The 26,012-nt window shown below is 38.2% G+C and overlaps 2 protein-coding genes across 2 annotated transcripts; one reads left to right on the forward strand and one right to left on the reverse strand.

The window, feature by feature from the left end:
• The first annotated feature begins 5,422 nt into the window (after nucleotides 1-5,422).
• Nucleotides 5,423-6,343, forward strand: LOC131916837 (olfactory receptor 5B2-like). Its single transcript, XM_059270749.1, has one exon. It carries the CDS (start codon nucleotides 5,423-5,425, stop codon nucleotides 6,341-6,343), a length of 921 nt encoding a protein of 306 aa, XP_059126732.1.
• An 18,142-nt stretch (nucleotides 6,344-24,485) lies between these two features.
• Nucleotides 24,486-25,430, reverse strand: LOC131897184 (olfactory receptor 5B12-like). The gene has a single exon (XM_059248089.1). The coding sequence runs from the start codon at nucleotides 25,428-25,430 to the stop codon at nucleotides 24,486-24,488; it is 945 nt and encodes a 314-aa protein (XP_059104072.1).
• Between the last annotated feature and the right edge of the window lie 582 nt (nucleotides 25,431-26,012).

Consider the following 26,012-nt stretch of genomic DNA (forward strand, 5'->3'; position numbering starts at 1 on the left):
GAGAAACCCTGTCTCAAAAACAACAAAAAAAACATGGAGATAAGAAAAATTAGTTATATTTAAGTAATGCACATCAAAATATAACATTTATTATAATTATCAGTTACCAAGAATTTTATTGTTATCAATAATGTATTAATGTTGTAAGTTAATAAATCTACAAATACTCAAAAACTTTGTGTCACATGTTTAAAATTTGTAATAAGTATTATTTTAACCTCAGTTTTGGAATGCTTTAAAGCAGCAATTTAATCTTTTTCTAAATTTTTTTCATACAATGTATTTCATTTATTTTTTTTTATTTCTCCTACTCCTCCCAGATCCTACTCTTCTCCCTACTGGTCCAACTTCGTTCTCTCTCTCTCTCTCTTTCTCTCTCTCTCTCTCTCTCTCTCTCTCTCTCTCTCTCTCTCTCTCTCTCTCTCCTCTCTCCTCTCTCTCTCTCTTCTCTTGCTCTTTCTCTCTCTCTTTCTCTCTCCCTCTCTCTCCCTCTCTCCTCTCAGAAAAAATGAAAATAAAAAACAATAAAACAAAACATGTCAAAAAATTAAGCAGAAAGGCCTCAAATAATTGAGTTCATTTTGTGTTGGCAAACTACTCTTGAACATGGGGCCTGCCCTGGAGTATAGTTGATATACCCAATGAGAATCCATGGGGGAAACTAATTTTTCCTTTGCCTGTGGATATCAATTATGAATAGCTTCTTGTTTAGGAGTAGGACCCTCTGTCCACTTCTCCCCTTCAGTGCTGGGAGCTGTGACTCCATCTGGCTTGAACCTGTGCAGACCCTGTGGGTGCTGCCAGTCTCCATATGTGCGTGAGTCCTGTTGTGTGTGGAAGACACTGTTTCCACCTCTGGCTCTCACAGTCTTTCTGCCTCTTCTTCCACTTACATCCCTGAGCCCCAAGGTGAGACGTTTGGTGAAGCCATCTCATTTAGGATAGAGTGCTCTGAAGGTTCTCAGTCTCTGCATATTGTCCAGTTGTGGGTCACCATGCATGCATCACTTTTTATGGAGATACTGAGGATACAAACTCAGGTCCTAATATTTGTGATGCAAGCACTTTCCTGCCTGATCCATCTCCCCAGTCCCTAGAAACATAATGCCAAACCTTAACTTAAACTGATGTAGTTTTCATATGATATTAACCTGCTCGGTTATAGGTGCCGGCTTAAATGTGTGTCTAGTCAAGGTTCATTCTTAAAATATTTGATTTTTGTTTAAGCTTTATTTATATTTGGAAACCTAAAATGGCAATTGGTATTAATTTACAACCAGATAGAAGCAAGAGGACATTGAACAGTAAAGAGACTATATATAAAACAGTACTGTGTGTTTTTAAAATCTAAGACTTTTAAAAGAAGGATTTCCAAAGTCCTCACCATGAAGAAATGATAAATATTTCAGAAAATACACATGTTTGGCATGAGTTTTGACCTAACACAATGTATGTGTGTACAGAAACATCTCATAGTACCACACCACAATAAAATATGCACAATTCCTGTTTTTAACATTTGTCAGTGAAAATGAATTCACTTTATAAAAAGTCATAACCAGCTTGATCCCCACAGACTAATAATTGGTTCTTTCCTAAGAAGGCAGGATGACGAACTTCAGATATTCTCAGAAGGAACCTCTCCAGAGATCTCCAAGTCAACAAAACTCCCTCCAAACCTCTGTTCTAGAACCACCAGCCAGACTCCACAGAATCTCATTGTAAAAAGGACACACATTGAATGTCATTTAGTCCTTTGAATGGTAGTCACTTTTACCTGAGGATTTGCTAAAAGCCTTCAATCATAATTAAGGTAAATACCCAAAGTTAAAAGTCACATTTAACGATCTACAAATGATAACCTCTCCAAGAGATATATCTCTGTGATTTGTCACTTATAGAAACAACCAGGAAATTAGATCTGAGATGTGATTTTATTATGTTGATTTTACAAATATGAAAGAAGTAGGTGACTCTTGCAAGGGCACAGAAAAAAAAATGAATGACAGATTTGGAACTTGGTTCGTGTAAATATGATTTTACTCATTTTTTCCTCCCTTACTGAGGTTGGAACCTTTGACCACTAGCTGAGAGAGAGCACCTCAGACTACTTATGCAACATTCCACACATGGTTTCATGATTTTGTACTGACTACTGTATGATGAATGTTCTTTCTTTTATAGTAATATCGTAAGTATCTATGTTGCAAAAACATTAAAGTGAGAAGTTTAACCCGTGTAGAAGCAGAGGGCTGTATGTACCTGCTGTGAGTTCCTTGAAAATAAAAAGATGTTTTCAAAACTGCTCTAAGTGGATGACCCAACAAATGTGAGTCTGAAGTATTTGTAAATGTTACAATGTTCACTACAGAGACTTGATGATTTGTTAGACAAGATGATTCTATCCCCAAAATGATAAACAAATAATAAGATAGATAACACTTCAATTGGTTAAGTGGTGTCTTTATCACATCTGTATATAATTGCATCTCAGTGAAAGTTACAAACACAAATACCCAAAGAGTGAAATTATCTGTCTTGAAATATGAAAAGTTTCCTAAAAATGAATTATGCTTTAACCTACAATTCAGTCCTTATTCTCTCTATCTCATGCTGATTCTTAAGAACTTTTTTTCCTCAAGCAGTTTGTGTAATTTTAGAACATCACATTTCTCAAATATTCAGCTTTCTTGTTGATAAAGTGTAACACTTCTCTTCCATATTTGAACAATCACAGACATGCCATTCATATGATATTTGCTAAGCCTTGTCTATCACCTTAACTAGCTAAGGTGATCATTTATTTAAGATTAGGTTGCCTCATCCAGCCTTGATACGAAGGTTTGCACCTAGTCTTATTGCGTCTTGTTATACTGTGTTCAGTTGATATCCCTGGGAGGCCTGCTCTTTTCTGAGGGGATGCAGAGGAGCAGTGGATCTGAGGGAGAGGAGAACTAAGTAGATGAATTGAGGGGGCAGGGTTGTGAGGGATGCAGTTGGGACATATAGTATGGAAGAAGGTGAATAAATAAAAAGAAAAAGAGATAAATAGTGTTATTTCACAAAAACAGTCAAATAAAATATTTTCCAATATGGAAATTGCCACCAAAAGAATCTGTGAAGTCACAACAAGTGGCACATAAACTGAAAATAATCAAACTTGGTCTCAATGATTTGGTTTTGCCAGGAAAGTAATATGAGAAAACATGAGACTTAATTTAAAAATGGGCTCTTTTATCCCAACTAAACTATTGTTTCTAAGGAAATTTTTGTTTTTATAATGACCTGACTATTCAGTACCTTCTGCAGCAAGAGGCAGTAGGTCTGAGATGAAGCAGACTTTTGGGAAATGCTGACCACCAAAATGGAGCCCAGAAACATGGTCGGCATCCTTAGTCAAGACACACTTAAAGCCAGGCTTACTTCTGGGACTTTGAGACTAATCTTCAATAAAGGGTCTCATTTCAACAAAGGGTCCAATACAAGTTATATATTGACATTTGTATTATATAAAAAAATTCATAAGGAAAATAGCATCCCAAGTCAGGCTACTTTTCTTTTTTATTACTTAAGTTATTTTTTGAAGTTATAATATAATTACATGATTTTCTCTTTCCCTTTCCTCTCTCCAAATCCTCCCATATACCCCTCTTGCTCTCTTTCAAATGTGTGGTCTCTTTTATTCAAGCAGAATCATGATGTGGAGAAAATGTAATGGTAATGCTTGTATTTTGTAAAGTAAGAGAAGAGAGCTGTCACTGGAATTGAGAAGCACTATTTCTAGAGGTACAATTATGCTTATCTTTGTTTTTAATTTGAAAAGTACTTTGACATGCTGTTGTAGAAAACTAAAATAAATGCAATAGTATAAATCTTTTTTTAATAAGAAATGAAAAATGACCTGGAATTACTGGGTATATGACAACAGTTGTAGGTAAAGAATAAGGATGCTCTAAGGAGCACAGGAGAACCAAGATCATCTTGGTGGACCCAGTATTGAACAAAAGGAAAGTTAAGAGAGTGAAGCTTACAGAATTCTTGTGGTTAGACTCCTGAATGTGGAATACACCTTGATTAATCAAACTTAAAGACCATCATCTCACACTGACAATAACAAAATAGTTATCACTTGATAGGCTGTGGTTAACAGCCATAATTTATTGTCTTTGATGTATATTTATTTCTCCCAATAGTACCTGAAAGTAGCCATCATTGTTGTCTTCAAGTTGAACTAATAAGATGTTCATGGAAATTAGGCTAGGACCAGATTTGATAGGTCTTTATCTCTCCCAGGAACCTCATCTCTAAGTCTGCTAAATTTGATGGCATAATATTGTTCAGAACTGCCTATGCAGGCTGAGCATCCTCCCACTCTACTTACCATTACATTGGCTACCCAGAGTATATATACCATGGTATATCACATACACCCATCTTCAACCCTCTTGAATGTTTAGGGTTTTCATAATATCCATGGGAATATATATTTTTTCATTAGCATATATATGTGCTAATGTAAACAAACATGAAGCTATGAGGAAAAAATTAAAAGGCAGTTCAGAACTTGTTGATTCTTTTTGGACAATGTTAATATTGAAAAGGGAATTATTTCATTTTCCAGATTTTGTTTGTTTTCTTATTTTACCTCCAAAGATGAGGAAATATGTGGCAGATGAGATGAAATTACTGTGTAGTCAATAACTTGTAGTTCATTGTGAAACTCAAAAATTTTGCTGTGTTTGAGCAAAAGAAGTCAATGAGGTGAGCTAAATTCAATTTTACCTAAGAAAATTCAGAGCTAAAACCTCAGCAGCAAAGGGTTAAAATTGGAATGGTCTATAACTGAGAGTCCTACTCAATATTTGTGTAAATATAAATTAGTCAGCATATTTAATTTCATAATTATCATGACTTGAAGAATAAAATAAAACATATTATTGAGAGAAAATAGAGAAGTGACATATTCAAATAGTCAATAGTAGTTCTTGACAGGTGAGTGACAAGTAAATGTTAGGTTTTGCTAAAATAAGGGAAAGTGGATTAGCTAACAGAATTATCCATAAAATTCATACTCATGAATTTATTAATTTGCATCTCAACAAATATATAAAAATTTTAAATTTTGTATTCCATTAAGAGTCCTTCAATTAAGTGTGTGTAATTAATTCACTCAAGCTAGTTTTAAAGTCTATGCTAGTTTCATAGAATGTAGAAGTACAAATTGGGGTAGGTAGAGGGGTGGGAAGGATCTGGTAGGAGCTGAGACAAGGGGAAAGAATATGATCAAAATATATGGAGTAAAAATCTATATTAAACTTTTTTAAATATAGTTTGTATTTTTCATGTTCAATGGAATCTTCAAATCATCATGACCCTTTTTTCCCACTGCTACAGAGAATCTAATGATTATAAGACAACAATTATGGAGAACAGGACCGAAGTGACAGAGTTCCTCCTATTGGGACTCACCAATGCCCCAGGCCTGCAGCTTCCCCTGTTTATCACCTTCCTCCTCATCTACACCATCACCCTGTTGGGGAACCTGGGGATGATCCTACTGATTCTCTTAGACTCTCGGCTTCACATGCCCATGTATATTTTCCTTGGTAATCTTTCTCTGGTGGATTTTTGTTACTCTTCAGCTGTCACCCCCACTGTCATGACTGAGCTTCTTGTAGGAGACAAAGTCATTTCCTACAATGACTGTGCTGCTCAGATGTTCTTCTTTGCAGGCTTTGCTACTGTGGAGAATTACCTGTTGGCTTCAATGGCCTATGATCGCTATGCAGCAGTATGTAAGCCCCTACACTATGCTAGCACCATGACTAAAGATGTATATACATGGATGATTATTGGCTCTTATGTCATCAGTTTCATGAATGCCTCCATCCATATTGTGGACATATTTACTCTTTCCTTTTGTAAGTCCAATGTGATCCATCATTTTTTCTGTGATGTTCCAGCAGTCATGGCTCTCACTTGTTTTGATAATCAATTTAGGGAACTGGTTCTTCTTTACATTGAGAGTTTCAATATCTTTTTTGCTCTCATAGTTATCTGGACATCCTACATGTTAATTTTTGTCACCATCTTAAAGATGCACTCAGCTGTAGGACATCGAAAGGCTATATCCACCTGTGCCTCCCACTTCACTGCAGTGTCTATTTTCTATGGGACTGTCATCTTCATGTATTTACAGCCCAGCTCCAGTCATACCATGGACACAGACAAAGTTACATCTGTGTTCTACACCATGGTAATTCCTATGCTGAACCCTCTGGTCTATAGCCTGAGGAACAAGGAGGTCAGGAATGCATTCTTAAAGTCAATACTATATTCATAAAGGTGAAGAATTCATTCATTTGCTGAAGGGAAAAAATTTTAGGATTTTAATTTAACTTTGTGAGTTAAACAATTCCTAGCTTCATTCTTCTCAGATATCCTTCATGTACAGAATTAGAGTTGATGTCTACACCAAATTCAAGTAGATGAAATAATATCCTTACTTCTTCTTCAAAACTCTTAAAAAATAGTTTAAACAGAATTGTATACTTGAATGATATAAGATAGCTTAAGATTTGCAAAAATCTCATTAATAGTACTGTTATATCACTTAAATACTTGTATTTTTCCTACTACATCTCATTGCAAAAACATATAAAGCAATTTAAAGATAAATACTATAGACAGAAGGAGTATATGAAGGTGTTCGTGATATGCACATGAATGTGGTAAATTTTATGGAATTATGTACATAATGTGGCTATTTGTGGTGTTTAATTTTATGTGTTTACCTGCCTGGAATAATGGTGTATCTGTGATCATATTTCCAAGAGTTCAAGACTCTAGCGTTAGTAGCAGTTAATTTAGAAACTAAGACAGCCTCTCATCTATGTGGCTGGGCATGATCTCATGTCTTAGAGCTCAAAGAAGTACATAAACCCCTCTCTCTCCCTCTTCCTTTATGCCTTTCTCTCTCTTTCTTCTTCTCTGTCCTTGCCCTGCTCCCCCTTTGCACTGAGAATTCATATCTTCTCACTCTTAGACATCAGAATTGATGATCTGGTCCTAACTGTTTAGGCTTTGACCTTCAAGACTTACACCAGCCACATGTCATACCCCTTTTCTCAGGCTTCTGAACTAAGATTGCATTAATCACCGGCTTCTGTTCTTCTCAAACTTGAAGACATGATATCAAGATACATCCTAATCTTCAAATCACATGAGTCAATAGTCACAATAAATATCCTCTTATTTGTTCATGTATATTATATCCAGTTGACTGAGGAGAACTCTGGAAACTACAAGGACATTTAGTAAGTATGATGTTCTGAATGAGAAATGTCTCTTAAGGGCTCACCTATTTGAACACTTGGTCCCCAGTTGGTGTCCATGCTTGAGGAAGTTTAGGTAGTAGAGTCTTGCTAGATGAAGTACATGCCTTGGGAACTTGAGTGTTCATAGCCTTGTCCCATTTCCAATTTTCTCTCTACTTAATGTTTGTGATTGAAGATATGATCTTTCACACGCCCCCAGCTCCTTCCACCATGCCTGCCTCTTGTTGCATGCCCACTGTCATGATGGACTCTTATCCCTCTGAAGCCACAATCCCAAATAAACTTTTTGTTCCATAAGCTGCTTTTGCTGATTTGTATTTTATCACATCATAGAAAAGTAACTAATACAGTGTTTATAATCAAATCTCTCAATTGATTTATAAAAATGTAACATTTGAGTAATATTATTTCTCTCTATGTTGGCATAGAGCCTTGAGTTAAAAACATAATCAAAATTAAATGATATTACATATATTTTCTTTAACATTCACAGATGAAGAATTCTGAAATTTCCTATGAATTAACATTTATGCTGGATTATGTCATTTTTTATAACCATGGCACATTTATACTTGAAATTTCAAAAGGTAAAATAAAAGCACAAGAAAATGAAGGGCCAATTGAAATATTGTAATGTATTCATATATTGTTAGGCATTGGCAAATGGCATTTGAATCAAGCTGAGAAATTATGAGAAAGAAACAATTTTCTTTAAGAAAGTGTTTTGAAAACTTTCATGGTGGCCACTTATTTTTAAGTAAGTTCTTTTGTCATTCTCCCAATCTTTTTCCTCTTTGATTTTCTTCTTTCTTACATCAATCAATCTTGTTCATTTCCTTTGCGTTTTGTAAGGAGTGTTCTCATTCCACTCAAATCTTCGCTTCAGTTGCTGCTCTCGCATAGATCCTCTTTGACACTTTTTATGAGCCAACTATTCTCCAAAGGCTACCCACACTATCCCATTCTCCTGTATCACTCTCGATGCTTCTTGTTTTATTCTTGTTTTTAATTTATCTTTCCAAATAGAATATAAAATTCACAAGAGCAGAAATGTAACTGTTTTTCATTTGATTATCATACTTGAAATAGATTTCTTAGATTCTCAAAAAATAATTTTAAATTGAAAGAATAAAATAATTGATCTTTAGTTTAGTTAGTCCAACTTGATAAACATTTGGGTCATTGGTTGTGATGCTGATTTATGAATAATGTGATATTTAGTACATTTAAAGAGACACTGCTAAATTTCTGCTATACAGAAACACATTTTCTATGCTGTCACTCACTTCTCACTCTCCTTGCTTTTAAAGTAATTTTCTGGTATTACATTATAAAGTAGTTTATTTCAAATCTCCCCATAACTCTACAAGGAAGCAACAGACCATTAAGTGGCAAGGAATGGATCCAATATAAGTGATAGCTTATAATTTATAAGGAAATGCTAAATATGAAATTATTTAAAGGATTCATATCCAGTTGTTCTTTAGAAATTATAACAAAACCACAAATGGCACAATTAACTGAAGTGATTCTAAAAGTTACATTCAATATATTGATATAAAGTACAGTGTGCATGCTTTTATTTTTTGTCTTCAAGGAGCTCTATAATTTCCAAAGCCTAATGTTGCTTCTGGATGACCATGGGGTGAGCATCTTTACTCCATTACTCCCTTCAGTGTGATATTCAGCCTCACCACACCCACAGAAGCAATGAGTTACAAATAGTGTAGACTATAGCACTGATCATAAGCCTAAGAAATATTTCCTCTGCTTTAGTAGTTTTTTCCTCCTTTTATTTTGAGACAAGCAAAAGAAACATTAGAAACACAAGAAACATTAGTCATTGCTATGACTATTTCTGACAATGTAGTTCAGAAATATTAACAACTAATTTATAGGAATAGTTTAGAAAGGTTTAGAAAGGAAAGCTAGAGGTGCCTGAGAATGTTACAGAGCATAATGGACAATTATAGTGGGAGTTGAGATAAAAACACCAATAGAACCACAAACAATAAAGGCAGTGATCATGAGGTTTCAGGTGGAAAAGAGGACTCTCTCTGCAACTGAATTTGTCATTATTTATGTTACACTCTGACAAAGAGTGAATCTACATTTTGTTCATCTGCTGAGACTTTGTGTAAGGCTTAATTTAAAGGTGACAGACTAATAAACCTGGGTGAGGAAATTTCATAGCAGGGAATCATTTAGTCTGTAGATGGGTATTATCAGCTACTTTTTTAAAAAAACATATTTGCAGTAAGAACTAGAAGCAAAACAGAAAGATTTGAAAAATTTCTCATATGACCAGAAGAGTGTGGAAAGTTAGCCCCAAGTACAGTGCAGTAAAAGAAGAGATTTAGTACCATTAAGTAGAATTTGGGGGCCAGGGAGCTGGTTTGGTCAGTAAAATACTTGCTGCACAAGCATGGAGACATGAATTGGGGTTCCCAGAACCACTGCAAAGTATCTGTAAGCCCATTACTCCTACAGCAAAATAGGACTTGGAGACAGGAAAATCCTTAGAAGGCCACTGGCCAGGTATCCTGGTGTATAGCATGGAAGACAAGAGACACTGTCACAAACGAGGTGGAAAGTGAATACTAACACCCAAGGTTATCATCAGTCTTCCACACAGGCAAACACATCACACACGCACACGCACACGCGCACGCGCGCGCGCGCGCGCGCACACACACACACACACACACACACACACACACACCCCAAGTTAGATTAGATGTTCTGGCCTGGAACAATAGGAAAGACGTCCTTAGAGTCTCTCAGTAATTTACATGCCATCATCTACTACAGGATCAAGGATATAAAAGTGAAAGTGCAGTTAAAAGAGAACTTTAACAAGACATCACGAAGCACTCTGCTATAGTGGGAGTTTGCTCTGCCCATGACTATCTGGCTTGATAGAGGCAGTGCTTCTACTACATGACCTCTTAAAAGGGAGGAGAAAGGGGATCAAGCTCTCTTGGGTGGTAAAGACCAGATCAGTCAGTGTGAAGCAGCACATGATTGGTCCCCATCTTTCCAAGAACTCTGAAACTGGATTTATCTTATCCTGTATCAGTGAGTGTGTTTTCCCCATAGAACCCCTTAATAAATTGGTATATATAGACCATTGAGGCTCTCATTACACCCTGCTACACAAAGCTACCCAGAGAAGTGTTTTGCAGTGTTTATCCATGCATTCAGGCACTCACAGACACTCTAGCCACAGCCAATATATATATATATATATATATATCTTGTGTGTGTGTGTGTGTGTGTGTGTGTGTGTGTGTGTGTGTATCTTTCAATGATGTCAGACCCTGGTATCATCTATTTTGTTTATAACATCTGTTAGCTCCAGTATTTCTCTTTTTAGTTTTTGTCTGGATGACCTGTCCATTGATGAGAGTGGAGTATTAGAGTCTATCACTATCTGTGTGTGAGGGTTAATATGTAATTTAAGCTGTAGAAGTCTTTCTTTTACAGACATGAGTGCCCTTGTGTTTGGGGCATAGATGTTAAGAACTGAAATTTCCTCTTGGTAGATTTTTCCTTTGATGAGTATGTCATATCCTTCCCTGCCTATGATGATTAGTTTTGGTTTGAAGTTTATATTTTCAAATGTTAAAATGGCCATACCAGATTGCTCTTAGGTTCATTATTAGAATATCTTTTTCCATCCTATTAGCCTGAGGTGATGTCTATCCTTGATGTTAAGATGTGTTTCATGGATGTAGCAGAAAGATGGATTCTTTTTTCAACTCATTCTGTTAGTCTTTTTATTGGGGAATTGAGATCATTGTTGTTGAAAGCTATCAATAAGCATTGTTTTGGTGGTGGTGGTGGTGGTGGTGGTGGTGGTGGTGGTGGTGGTGGTGGTGGTGGTGGTGTGTGTATGTTTCCCCTCTTTTATTTGCTGATCCAAGATTATCAATTCCTTTTGTTTTGGGGGGGTGTTAACCTCCTTAGATTAAAGTTTTCCTTCTAGTGCCTTCTGTAGGTCTGGATGAATATGTAGCTCTTATTTTCTCCATCTATTGTGATTTAAAGTTTTGCTAGCTATAGTAATCTGGGTTTGTATCTGTGATATCTTAGTGTCTGTAGAACATCTGTCCAGGTCTTTCTGGCCTTTAGAGTCTCCATTTAGAAGTTAGATGTTATTCTAATGATTCTGCCTTAATATGATATTTGATCTTTTCCCCTGCAGCTTTTAATATTCTTTTTGTGTTCTGTACATTTAATGTTATGATTATTATGTGTTGAGGGAATTTCTTTTCTGATCCAGTCTATTTGGTGTTCTGTATGCTTCTTATACCTTGGTAAGTATCTCCTTCTCTAGGTTAGGGAAATTTTCTCCTACGATTTTGTTGAAAATATTTTCCGGGCCTTTGACCTGGATTTCATCTCCTTCCTCTATTCCTATTATTTGTAGATTTGGTCTTTCCATAGTGTCTCAGATTTCCTGAATGTTTTGTGCCAGGAGATTTTAGAATTGACATTTTCTTTGATCAACATTTTCAGTTCTTCTAACATATCTTCAGTGTCTGAGATTTTCTCTTCCTTCTCTTGTATTATGTGATGAGGCTTGCCTCTGAGATTCCTGTTTAAGTTCCTAAAGTTTTCATTTCCAGATTTCCTTCAGTTTTTTTTTCTTTATTGATTCTATTTCCACTTTCAGGTCTTTAACTATTTTTTTATTTCCTGCTACTGTGTGTTTTTATAGGTTTCTTTAAGGGATTTATTGATTATTCTTTAAGGATTTCTATCATAGTCAGAAAGGCTATTTCAAGGTCTTTGTCTTGTCCTTCAACTATGTTATATTGGGCCTATTGTGGTAGGGTTGCTGGGCTTTAGTGGAGACATGCTGTTATTGAATTTTTTTATGGCTGGCATCTAGGCATCTGAGTTTGGGATGACTGTAATTTTAGATGCTGATATCTGATCTTGTCTTTGTTGGGTGTATGTTGTTCGTTGGTTTCTGGCGCCCTCTCTGCATCTTGGGAGGGTGTTGTCTGGTAGGGATCTTGTGGTGCCGGGTAGATCTTCTTCTAGGATCCTGCCCAGTTGTAGCCACTGGAGGTTCTGAATAAAATGTGGTTACTATGTACTGGAATCTGACACTTAAGTATGTGGATGGGCTAGGAGGGAGGGCTAAGGGGCCCACTGGAGGAAGGAAGGCAGGGTGTTCCACCAGGGTCTGCTTAGTCTACTGGAAATTGGGACAGAAGTTGAGAAGAAGCCATAACAGGTAGTCTGCTTCAGAACTGGGCATGAGACTGGGAAATCTGATGTGGAGAAGAGGAGGCAGAATGAAGATCTTTAGCTCACCTATCTGCTTTGCTGGCAGGCTTGGCTGGCGGGTTCCTGGGGAATGCTTTTGGAGTTTGGGGTTGGAATAACAGGATGAATGGGAAGGAAGCCTGAAGGAGAAGAGTTGTGTGATCTGTTGGAGATGGTGGCAGAGAGGAGGGGGAGGCCCCAGGTGGTCTGCTACAGAGTTGGTGGTAAGACTTGGGGGTTCTATTTGAAGGAGAGATGGGAGAAATGATAAAAATCTGCAGTTAGCCTTCCTGCTTCCCTGGCCAGCATGGATAGAGGATTCTCCCTAATAGTTTTTCTACAAAACACAGATGATGCTGGCCAGAAAAAATAAATAAATAAAAATAAAACGCTGTCTGACTTGGGCCAAGTCACATTCTGCCACCAGCTTCATAGCACAATGAATTTAGTGGCCAGTTCATGAACTGGCAATATCCTGGGCACTGGAACCATCACTATTCACTCAATATTAGATTAGCACAAATCTTTCCCTAATTTTCAAGTTAACATTTGCCTACTTCTCCATCTTATTGTCCAGCAAATAAAGTTTTGGTCAATGTAGTGCTGATATTAGGGCAGTGGGATTGAAGATATCCATCTACTCCCTAGGTAATGTGATCCAGTGTGTTGGTTCACTGTGACTGACATGGGAACAGAGGCTATGAGACTATGTATTAACAATGAATTTTACTGTGGTGAACCCAATACTAATTTTAAGACTAAGAGTTTGCCTCAATTATTTCTCTTTCCTGAGAAAATAGTGTCTTACATGTTGTTTTTATTTTAAAACGGCTGTAGATGAATTGCTAAATGGTCTTATTAAATAAAAAACATGGAGCCAAATATAAGGGTGAAAGCCTTAGAGATCAGAGGAATAGTGAGAGCCACCAACCAACCTTATCTCACCAGCTCTGCAGCTCCTAAAAGTGAGTTACTTCCTGTCTACCCATGCTTTTATATGCCTTGCTGTTCTGCCTCTCATTGGCTCTTAGCCCAGCTTCCTCACTTCCTTGTCACTGCCTGTCTGTACAGACCTCCAGGTCTCTATGGTTGGTCCTGGGATTAAAGGCATGTGTCACCATGGTTGGCTCTGTTCTGTTCCCTAGTGTGGTATTGAACACACAGAGACCCTGCCTACCAAGCAATTGGATTAAGGGCATGTGCTGCCACTGCCTTACTTTTGTGTTAATGGCTTGCTATTTCCTCTGATCTCCAGGCAAACTTTATTTATTAACATACAAATAAAATATCACCACATTTCAGCACAAATAAAATATTACCACACAAGGTATAGTTTTTTTTTTTAACCTGTTTATTTTTTAGCATTCCTGAAAGTCTTTTGTCTGAAACCTATTCAGATTGACATGTTTACAGGGAGATAATTCTAACCTGGTTAGACTCAACCGCCATCTTATTGTACATAGCTAAATTTGCCATTTAACCTAGCTCTGTAGGTGCTTTGAAGGGTACTAGAGTGAAAACCGTAATAGCTCAGGAAAATGCTAGCCTAACAACCACTGCAATGATAAAAGGAGGCATTTCCAAAGAAATACAACTGTTCCTCTAACAATTCCCTAGAAGAGGCCCATTTACAGTTTATGGTTTTATTTCATTAAACACAGTTAACTGAGTGAGGAAAAACTCTGTACTTAGAGCACATGTTCAAAGAGCAGCACTATTTAACATTGCAACTTTCTAAAGTATAAATATCAGTAGGGGCAAATAACAGTCTAGCTAAACTTTTTGTTTTAACATGAGAATTATTCTTTAATCAGAACAACTGAAGGACATCAGTAGTCTGTGTTACACCCCACCCCAACCTCCCCAAAGGGCGTGGTGGAAACTGTGGGCACATGGCACAGTGTGCTTGGGGATTTCATAAGACAGAAAAGGAAACTTTTGAGATAGAAGATTCCATCTGTAGGTCTGTTCCAATGCAGCCTCAGAGCGGTAGATAGCAGTGGGGAGGAGGTATGTTGATACCCTTATCTCAAGTGTCCAGGATCCTGTCAGCCCACAGGTGTTATCAGGCAAGTTACTATTCCTGTCAGAAGTTTCTCAGCCCACCTAAGGTTTATAGGTCATTAACCCTGCATTCAGAACCTGAGGATAGATATTTTAGCAAACATATTGTTAGACTGGACAGAAACAAAGCAAACATATGTGGAACAAAGGAGTATTGAGGAGAGATAACGTTTTATCCCCAGTTAGAGGAAAATGGGCCTGGAGATGCCAAAGAGAAATTGTAGGAATTAAGATCCATCAGAGCCTGTGGTAACAGCTCCTCACTGGCAGCAATTTGTCTAGCACTTGGCAATTCATCTTTTGAGTCTCTTTTGGGATATATGGATCTCAAAATATTAGCTCCCTTTGTTGGTATACCAGTGTTGGAGGTAACTGCATTATATAAAACCTGTATCAAAATTAAAAATTAAAATTACAAAATAAGCACTTTGGAGGTCTGGTGTTTTCTCCTTGGTCCAATACAAAAATGATGCAGTGATCCCCAGAGGACTCAATGGAACCATAAAGTTTTATGGACACCTGCTGTGGGATGGTCTGTATGTCAAGTGTGTTGCTGATTGGTCAGTAAATAAATCACTGATTGGCCATTGGCTAGGCAGGAAGTATAGGCAGGACAAGGAAAAGAATTCTGGGAAGTGGAAGGCTGAGAGAGAGACACTGCCAGCCGCCACCATGACAAGCCGCATGGGAAGATCCCGGTAAGCCACGAGCCATGTGGCTTATATATATTAATGGAAAATATTATATAGATTAATGGAAATGGATTAATTTAAGATATAAGAACAGTTAGCAAGAAGCCTGCCACGGCCATACAGTTTGTAACTAATATAAGTCTCTGTGTTTACTTGATCGGGTCTGAGTGGCTGTGGGACTGGCAGGTGAGAGAGATTTGCCCTGACCATGGGCCAGGCAGGAAAACTCTAGCTACAGACACCAGCATTCTTGCTTGAGACATGTGGTGACATTAACCAAGATGGTGGTGAGGTCACATGACATTTGCCTTCTTTATGACATTATTAATAAATGTAGCAGTCAAGTTACATTGTTGGTTCCATTTCAGTGTGGCCACCAAAGAAGACAGCAGCAAACTACATAGTTTCAAGGTGAACTCAGTCACATGGTAAAGTGAACCCTTCCCCAGTTGGGCATGAGTCCCTAAGGGATCCACCATTTCATGGATTAAATGTGAATTGCTACACTCTTTAAAAAAAAAAAAAAGAAATTTTTGTTAGATGAGTTGGTATGGATATAGGAAGAAAAGATGCTTTTGGCCTAGGCAGGTAGGGACAAAATAGAAAAATAATAAAACAGAGAAAGATATTTCATGTTCTCAGTTCATGGAAGCTGAGTCTGTAGGTGACTGATAGAATAGCTAAAATCATGGCACTCAGTTTATTTCAGAGTTGGGAAAAAGATGAGGAGCAAGAGATAAAGGTGCTCTGGAGAGTTTCCTAAGAAAGTTACCAGCCCTGTTCTAAGACTTGGGAAGGAATGGGCTGTTGGGTTCTCTTTTTCTCAGTCACAGAGTCAAGGGGCCAGCCTGACCCAAGACAGTGGTTTGGAGGATATTTTGAGGTAAAGATGCTTGAATCTAGAATGAGAAAGCCAAATCCCACCTTAGAACATCTCATGGGTTGAAACAGTATAAGACAATTTGCTAACATAACTTAATATGCTCAATTTAGAGAGTGAGGGGCTTATTAGCCAGATTAACAGCTAAGAGAGAAAGTTTGTGGGGAACTAGGACCCTAATCAACAGGAAAATTAATGCCTAGAGGTTTTTTTTAGAGCAATCCAAAAGTGTGTACTAATGGTGTGTGAACCTCATTTTAGGCAGAGTAAGGATGGGGCTAGTTTCTGGTAATAAGTTATCACCTATAACTGTAAAATGGCTGAGAACCAGTGACTAAAGTCTAGAATGGACATCCCCAATTTCAGTGACCTGCCAAGCAAAGCCAGTATCTGGATGCTGGAATAAGCCCCTAAGGTCCAAATTCTAGTGACTTGGCTTCAGGTAAAGCCCAATGCTGAAAGCCAAAGTCAGAAAGATGGATGACCCCTGGAGTCTGGACAATGGTGTCAATCTAGGACGTCTGTGGATTGAGCCCAGCTCTTACCTTGGTTTGTGTGTTTAATGTACTGTGGTTGAACAGTGAAAGGCCTCTGTTCTGGAGGTTGGAAGATAGTGAGGGAGCAAGAGAGAAAGGAGATGAGGAAACAGACCCAAATTCAGTTTACATGACACACCAATAAAACCTAAGAAGGCGGCTTGCACTGCTAATGTAGACAAAAGCTGCAAAAAGCTAGGGGCTTTCAGGGCGCAGTCGGCAGCCCTTCAGCCTTCATTAAGCTCAGAAAGCAACCACACTCTTGAGAGAATTGTTATCTGAAAAAGAAAGGAGATAGTTAAGGAGAGCTAGGAAAAATTTACCAGAGAGGCTGGGGGACATGACCTAAAAATCTTCCAAGTTTTGGCACCTAATGTTAGTTTGGGATTGATAGAGGTGATTTAGAAATTAAAGAAAGCAGACACCAGACTCTACATGAACAGAATTGTTCTTTAATCGGAACAACTGAAGTTGAGACTGTGTGCCCTAGCCAAACTCTTAAGGAATTTATGGCAAAATTGAAAAATCTCCATACCAGCCCCAGGATCATGAAAATTCTACATATGTCCAAGGCTTGTGTGTCTACAGAAAGTCTGGAAAGAACTTAACCTTTTTTTAGACAATGTCTCATTGAGCTCTCAAAGTAGCTGAGGTTGACTTTTAGCTCTATACCCTCCCTCCTCTACCACTCAATTGATAGAATTACAGGTATGCACCAATACCATACACATCTTCATCTGTCATTTTAGGCCCACATTGGGCTAAATACAGCTGTAAATAAAAATGAAGACCTTAAACCACTGACACATTGTAGATATGCAAACACATACACACAGAAAAAATAGAAAAAATTATTAGTTTAAATATTTTTATATAATGTGGATATGAGAAATCCTATGAGATAATAGATTAGATAGGTAGATGGGTGGATAGACAGACAGATGGACAGACAGATAGATAGATGATAGATGGAATAATAAGCAAAAGAGAGAGAATGAATTTGAAAAAGAGCAAGAAAGTCTACGTGAGGGTATGGAGGAAGAAAATGGAAGTATAAATGATGTATTATATATTATAATTTCAAAAAACAAAAGAAATATTTTTTTAAAGAGCCAAGAAGTGCTGAGAGTGAAAGAAATAGTCTTCCCTAAGAGAGGGAACTGTAGCATGAGTCCTAATCAATCTTTTTTAAGAAATATTTTTATTTTATAATTAATTTAATTTTACATATCAGCCAAGGATTCCCCTGTCCTCCCTCCTCCCACCCCCCATCCTTCCCCCCCAAACCCACCCCCCTTCCCACCTCCTCCAATGCAAGGTCTCCCCTGAGGAGTCAGCCCAGCCTGGTATATTCAACTGAGGCAGGTCCAGTCTCCTCCTCCCTACACCAAGGCTGAGTAAAGTGTCCCAGCATAGGCCCTAGATTCCAAAAAGCCAGCTCATACACCAAGGACAGGTCCCGGTCCCACTGCCTGGGGGCCTCCCAAACAGTTCAAGCTAATCAACTGTCTCACTTATCCAGAGGGCCTGGTCCAGTTCCATGGGGGCTCCTCAGCTATTGGTTTACAGTTTATGTGTTTCCACTACTCCTTTTATGAAGCAACAATTACCCTGATTCCCAAGCCAAACAAAGATGCAACAAAGAAAGAGAACTACAGACCAATCTCCCTCATGAACATTGATGCAAAAATACTCAATAAAATATTGGCAAACAGACTCCAAAAACACATCAAAACAGTTATCCACCATGATCAAGTAGGCTTCATCCCAGGGATGCAAGGGTGGTTCAACATATGAAAGTCTGTCAATGTAATACATCATATAAACAAACTAATTGGTCTTAATAATAAAAACCTGGAGCCAGATATTGGGGTAAATGCTGAAAGATAAGAGAGACAAAGGAGCAAGCCACAGCCACCTCTTATCTCACCAACTCCTCAGCCTGAAAAGGGGGTGAGCTCCTGTCTCTACCCTGCCTATCACTTCCTATCTCTGCCCAGTCATATCACTGCCTGTTTCCTCCTCTTAAGTGATGGGATTAAAAGGGTATGCCACCATTGGCCTCTATGGTTAACTGGTAGCTGGCTCCACCCTTTGATCTCCAGGCAAGCTTTATTTGTTAGAGCACAAACAAAAAGATCATCACATTTCCCCCTTTTTGTCTAGAATAAAAATGGTTGTAACTAATATAAGAAAAACTATATACAATAACTACAATAACTATATACAATATATACAGGCAATAAATACATCAACAATGTCTAGTCCATTAACAAATGACAATTCAGGGAAAATACTCCATATCTATCCTATCCTGGTGAGTCCAATAGGTTGGACCTAATTCATTTTCTATTCTAACTTGCATTTACCAAAACTGTCTTTTAATGTCTCTCAATATTATACACTTTATAACTCTTCAGTGAATTTCTTTTCTGAATCTGGTAACAAGGAAAACTATAATGATAACTTAACTATAAAGTCTTCAACTCCATCATAGACCCGAGAAGGAAATAATATTACAAGTGACTTCCAAAAAATGTGAGAAATGACAGAAACAGCTGTCTGCCTGGACAGTCACCCAAGGTCCCTCTGAAATTTGGGGGCATCCATCTTCAGCCTACAGGAATAGCATGACTGACATACTTTTCTGTGAAGTAGGATTTTCTGAAGAGCTGTCCTACTTTGTCTTAACAAAGTTCAGCAATCCTTTCTTTTGTGTCCTGCTTGTCCCATTTGGACAGCATATAGTCAGCCATTGAGGCAAGGTCATTTTCTTGCCCATGGCTAACTTTTGCCACAAAGGAAGTAAACTCCATATGGAGTTTTTTTGATGCCCATCATCTTTTCTGAAGTAGATTGGTGCTGCCAGGAGCAGCTATGTCCCATTGTCATAAAAAAAAAAACCCTATGTTATTAAAACATTTTAAATGCCATATTCTGTAGATCTCTGAAGTGTTTGAAGATGACTTGTCTATCTAAAATATATCTCTGTTTGACCTTGAAAATATACCTAACATGACTATAAATTCGATTGTAATAGGTGACTACTAACCTGTACTTCTTTATTATCCTAAATAGTTTGTAATAATAACTTCCAAGGACTAGAAATTTGCATTACATTGTTAAATGAGTTACATAGGTACAATACCTTGAACAAGAGTAGAAATGTATATAGAGTATGTTCTAGCAAAAATGATCTCAAATTTGTATCAATATACAAAAATCAAAGCCAATGTAAAATATTTAAAACTAGTAGTTGCTTTGTAAAAGTAGATTCAATAATATACCCCTTTATTCTATCATATCTATATTCCCCCTTTTTACTTTTCAGAGTAGATCCAATAATCTACCCTTTTATCCTATCATTTTTATATCCCCCTTTTTTCTTTTCAAAACAAGAACATTAATCTAATCTCCTATGTTCAGGTTTTTTTCCTGATCATTACCAATAACAACTTGTAACCAACTACCCTAAACAATGACAAATATCCATAAACCATTAAAAGACAAAAACCACCCACCACACCTCTTGAGAATGTGGGTGTTGTGTTCTTAAATTTACTTCCTGCTGTCTGGGGGTGATGGTATCTTTAAGGGATCCTGAAAAGAAAAATTTGAGTTAATTGTCAAGTCCTGGGAGAGGTAGCTGTATCATTTGTTGTCCATTCTCTTCATAATGGGAAAGTGCAGGGCTTGTCTCAAGTCCTGGCTAGAGAAGTCTGTGAGGCTGGATCATCTCAGCTAGCCACCTCAAAATTGTTCTGAGCAGTTTGTAGTCCAAATCTGATCTTTAGGTAGTGATCATGAGATTAGTGGAAACAAAATAGTCCCTAATTTTGTTTTTTCTTCTGTCTCATACCAGGTGGCTCTTCTGACATGAGAAAAAGATTTTGGATTTTACTTTAACAATATGCTTGGGTTTAGAGGAGAAAGCCACCTCCAACTTCAAAGCCAGCTTTAAGTTTTAATTGAACTGGGACTACAAAAGTACCATTTGCATTATATGTCTGTAGAGAACAGCAGAAACAAACATTTCGGAAGATTTATGAAATTTTATCCTGTTGAAAACATGATATATCAATAGGCCAAATTATTCTTTTTCTTGGGACATTTTTTTTGATAATTTGTCCTTTTTCTTCACATGTTTCTTTTGTCCAGTGTTCTTCAGATTCCTTAGCTGGATTCCTTCATTCTCCTGAAAAGACAAAAACAAAACTCTTCCCCAACCCTAATTTTGGGGAGGCTCCCTTATAGAAAATTATATTTGATCAAAGGAAAAGCATTTGTTAGTTTTATAGGTTAGTTTAGTTTGAATGGTCATGCTGTTTGATGAGCTATCACCTCTTCTAATAAAGAGGTCTCTCTTGTTAAAATATAATCATTAACGATTTTGATTTATGGTTTCTCTTGAAAATTTTGTTCTCTCTTCTATAGCTGTTCTACCATCCAGTGCGGTATGGTTTTTACGATAGGCATTAGGTTCTTTAATTGCTCTAAGAAGGACTTTCCCCCATGATGACAGGAAACAACTGAGCCGAATTTGATATAGGGGCCCGCAAAAGGACCCCCAAGGCATTTCCTGATGGCAAAGGATTACCTTGACTGTCCTTATTGATCTATATTCATTAGTCCAATATTCACCTTTGCCACACCTTTTGCATACTCCAGAAGGGAAGGATGTTCTTTTGGAATTATTCTTAGAAAAAACATTGTTTCTAGAAATGACCTGTTTACAGTTCCTTTTTATGTGACCTTGTTTATCACTATTGAAACACCTGACATTTCAATTTTTCTTCAAACCTCTGGAAATCACCTCTCCTATCCAAGCATCAGCATAGTTATGAGATTCAATATCTCAGATCCATTCCTCTAAAGTTGCTGATCTTGCCTTTAATGGCCTAATTACCCTTTCGCATTGTGCATTCACATTTTCAAAAGCCAAAGATTCAATTATTATTTGTCTAGTTTCTGAATTTGGTATCATTCTATTTAATGCTGAAGTCAATTTTTGTAAGAAATCAGTGAAGGTTTCTTTTGGGCCCTCTATAACTTTAGAAAATGACTCAGTTTTCTTTCCTACTTCTTCAGTTTTGTCCCAAGCATTCAAGACTGCCATTCGGCATAAAAGCAGGATACAGTCATCATATAAAGATTGACTTTCTACATTAGCATAATCTCCCTCTCCAAGAAGTTGGTCTTGGGAGATTTATGGGCTATTTACCTCTAGCCCTACTTCATTGTTCAAAGGTCTTAGTCTCATCTTTCCACCAGGTCCTCCACTGTAATTGAGGACCAGGCTCTAAGACTGTTGTAACCAAGTCTCTCCAGTCTTGAGGGATAATTCTATTACAAGTTGACCACAAGTTTAGCATCTGCTTCACAAAAGGTGAATACATGCCATATGAGACTATCACTTCCTTGAGTCTCCTAAATCTAACATTTGTACAGAAGTCCATTCAGCTCTTACACAGCCTTGGGGATATGTATCATTTGGCAATTCCGTAAGGTTCCTGGATAAATTAAGGTTGGCTGTTTGAAAACCTTAGGCTGTTCCTCTCTAACCTTATAATGCAATGCTGAGATTGGTTCCCCCCCCCCCCAGAGCTAAGGACCAAATCCAGGGCCTTGCGCTACCACTGAGCTAAATCCCCAACCCCTTGGTTCTCCTTTAAATTCCTCTGTCTGGGTCTGAGTATCTCTATGATCTGTTTTAACAAGTTTTTCTAAAATTTTTATTTTGGCACTCATATTAACCAACTTTTTAAATGATAAAACAAAAATGATCGAACAGATAATATTTATAATTAACATTACATAAATCCCATCTATATTAATTAGTCTCTCATTTAATTGTTCCATTTCAAACCAACCAGTATATTATCATACAGAAACCTAACTCCCTCCATTATAATAGTGTTTCACTTTTTTTAATTTTTTTTATTAAGAGAATTTTTTCATTCATTTTACACACCAATCAAAGATCCCCCTCTTCCCTCCTCCTGCCCCTCCAGCCTCCCCCCAACCCACCCTCCACTCCCTCCCACAAAAAGGCAAGAATTCCCATGGGGAGGCACATCCAGTAGAGGCAAGTCCAAGCCCTTTCTCCTGCCTCAAGGCTGCATGGAGGTGTCCCACCATAGGGAGTAGGCTCCCAAAAGCCCCCTCATGCACCAGGGATGGATTCGGATACTTCCCCCAGGCCCCCTCCCCCAAGCAATCAAGCTAGGCAATTGTATCTCCATGCAGAGGGCCTAGTCCAGTCCCATGCAGGGTCCACAGCCATTTTTTAATGTGGGAAAAACTCTCTCTTTTAACTAATTCCTCCCTTTAAGAATTCCCAATTGTCTCACCAAATCTGCCAACAATGACGATTCAGATGACAGTGAAGTATGGAGCTCACTGCTCTATGTAGAACAGTAGAAGCCCAAGCAGTTTTCAAGGCAGCTACCCAGTGTGGCAGCAGCCCAAGGAGGGGGGCCAGGGAGAGCCCACATCCCACTGGGGAATGTGCAAAAGTGGCTACCTCCTGCAGTTTTAGGAGCCCAAAACCTATGGAGTTTGCTGCAGATAGGCTGCAACGGAAAAGCCCCACTTGCTCAGATGCTTGAGGAAAAGAAAGAAAAGCCTTAGCCAGTGGAGTAGTGACTCTAGTCTGTGCCAGTGGCTGCAAAGCCACAGGCAAGCAGCTTTTTCATGAATTTGTGTCCCAAAAGTTGGATGCCAGATGTGGCGTGCATCTTAATTAGTCTTAATAACAAAAGCCTAGATCCTGATATCAGGATAAATGCTGAAAAATCAGAGAGACAAAGGAGCAAGGCACAGTCATCTCCTACCTAGCCAACTCCTCAACCTGAAAAGTGGGGGGGGGGGGGGGGATTATGAGCTCCTGTCTCCACTCTGCCTTATCACTTCCTCTCTCTGCCCAGTCATATCCCTTCCTGTTTCCTCCTCCCAAGTGCTGAGATTAAAGGTGTGTGTCAACACTGCCTGGCCTCTGTGGTTAATTAGTGGCTGGTCCTGCCTTCTGCTCTCCAGGCAAGCTTTATTTGTTAGAGCACAAACAAAATATCACCACAGGGAACACCAACTGGTTGTCCAATAACAAACCATTAGGTCTGAAAATATACATGTAAGTAGCATTACACAGACAAATCAGGATATGTGATATATATATATATATATATATATATATATATATATATATATGGTCAACAATTAATGAAAAAAGAGGCTATCAAAATGAAAAGGCAAAGAGAGGTATATAGTAGGTTTGGAGGGAGGAAAGGAAAGAGAGAAATTATATAATTATATTATAATTTCAGAAAATAAAAAAATGCTAGCTACTCACAATAAGGAATACAAAATAAATAACCCAGGAATTCACTAAATGACACCAACAGCAACAATTAACTGTTTAGGAGGAAAGACAGTATTTCCAGAGCACAGAAAATACTACTAATTAAAATGCCCAAATATGGGCATCTGGTCTAGGTCAGTGGAAAGGAACTTGCTTCCCATGTGCCAGGCACTAGATTCAATCACCATTATTCCCAGGATAAAATAAGATAAAATAGTGAAATATAACACAGGTTTAAAAGTAGTTAATAGAGATTGCACCTAAGTAAAGCCATTTCTTGAAGTAAGCAAAGATTAACCTAGAGGTAGAAAAAAATGTCTTTGTGCAGATTCTATATAATTAAAATGTGAATGCTAAAGAAAATTTTGCTTTCTCCACCGCCTTTTGTAGTGCACTCTTGACCTCTTTGTTCCTCAGGCTGTAGACCAGAGGGTTCAGCATAGGGATGACCATGGTGTAGAACACTGATGCCACCTTGTCAGTGTTCATAGTGTGACTGGAGCTGGGCTGTAGGTACATGAAGATGCCTGACCCATAGAAGATGGAGACTGCAGTGAGGTGGGAAGCACAGGTGGAAAAGGCCTTCTGGCGTCCTTCAGATGAGTGCATCCTCAGAATAGTGATAAATATAAACAAATAGGAGATCAAGATGACTACAATAGAGGAGAGATCATTGAAGCCCACCACAAAGAAAATCACCATCTCACTGACAGAGGTGTCTGAGCATGAGAGGGCCAGGAGAGGAGGGGCATCACAGAAGAAGTGGTCTATCACATTGGACTTGCAGAAGGAGAGCCTGAAAATGTTCCCAGTGTGAATGGAGGAATTCAGAAAGCCACAGACATAGGAGCTTATGGTCAGACCAGCACATGTGTTTGTAGTCATGGTGGTGGTGTAATGCAGGGGCTTGCACACTGCTGCATAGCGGTCATAAGCCATGGCAGCCAGGAGGAAACTTTCTGTAGTTATAAAGCCCACAAAGAAGAAGAATTGGGTGCCACAAGCATTGTGGGATATGAGTTTATCTGTTGAAAGGAGACCTGCCATTACTTTGGGTGTGACAGCTGAAGAATAACCAAAGTCCACCAGAGATAGGTGACTGAGGAAAAGGTACATGGGAGTGTGGAGGCGTGAGTCCATCAGAATCAACCCTGTCATTCCCAGGTTCCCAAGCACAGTGCTGAGATAGATGAGAAGGAAGACAGTGAAGAGTGGGATCTGGAGCTTTGGGTCATCTGTTAACCCTGCAAGAACGAACTCAGTCACCTCTGTGTTGTTCTCCATTGGGGATTATGTGGCTTCCCTGCAGCAAAGAGAAAGGAGATCAGAATGAGAGATGGAGGGGAGACTGGTGATCCACTCTGCTTGCCTCTTCATGCCTTCTCTCGCTGTGCAAATAATGTTCCTTTCCAGCATTCTGATATAAGCAAGTCATGGCAGCAACATTCAAGTTTAAATTAATGGTAGATCATAATGTTTTCTGGAAGAGATGATGTATTTCAATCTAGTAATTCTACAGATGACTGAATTGAGGCCAGAAAAAGTTTGGCGTGAAATTATCAGATAAATTACTCACTGGAAAATATCAAAATCCTTCTATCTTTGTAAAACAAAGGCATCCCTTATTCTACACCAGAATAGCTTAATGTCATGATGCCGTCTGTATGTTGTAACAAAATACAATAAATTTGACATAGTATAAGTAAAAGAAATTCATCATGTACTACTGTTCTGACAGCTAGAAAGTCCAAGAACAAAGGCATTGGCAATCTATTGTGTGCTGATGGCGTTTCCCAGTTCACAAATTACATTGTCTGGCCGTCTGTTCAAGGTAAAAGAGGCTATCATCTCTCCAGCCTTTCTTTC

This window comes from Peromyscus eremicus, chromosome 1 (genome assembly GCF_949786415.1).
Source record: "Peromyscus eremicus chromosome 1, PerEre_H2_v1, whole genome shotgun sequence".
NCBI lineage: Eukaryota > Metazoa > Chordata > Mammalia > Rodentia > Cricetidae > Peromyscus > Peromyscus eremicus.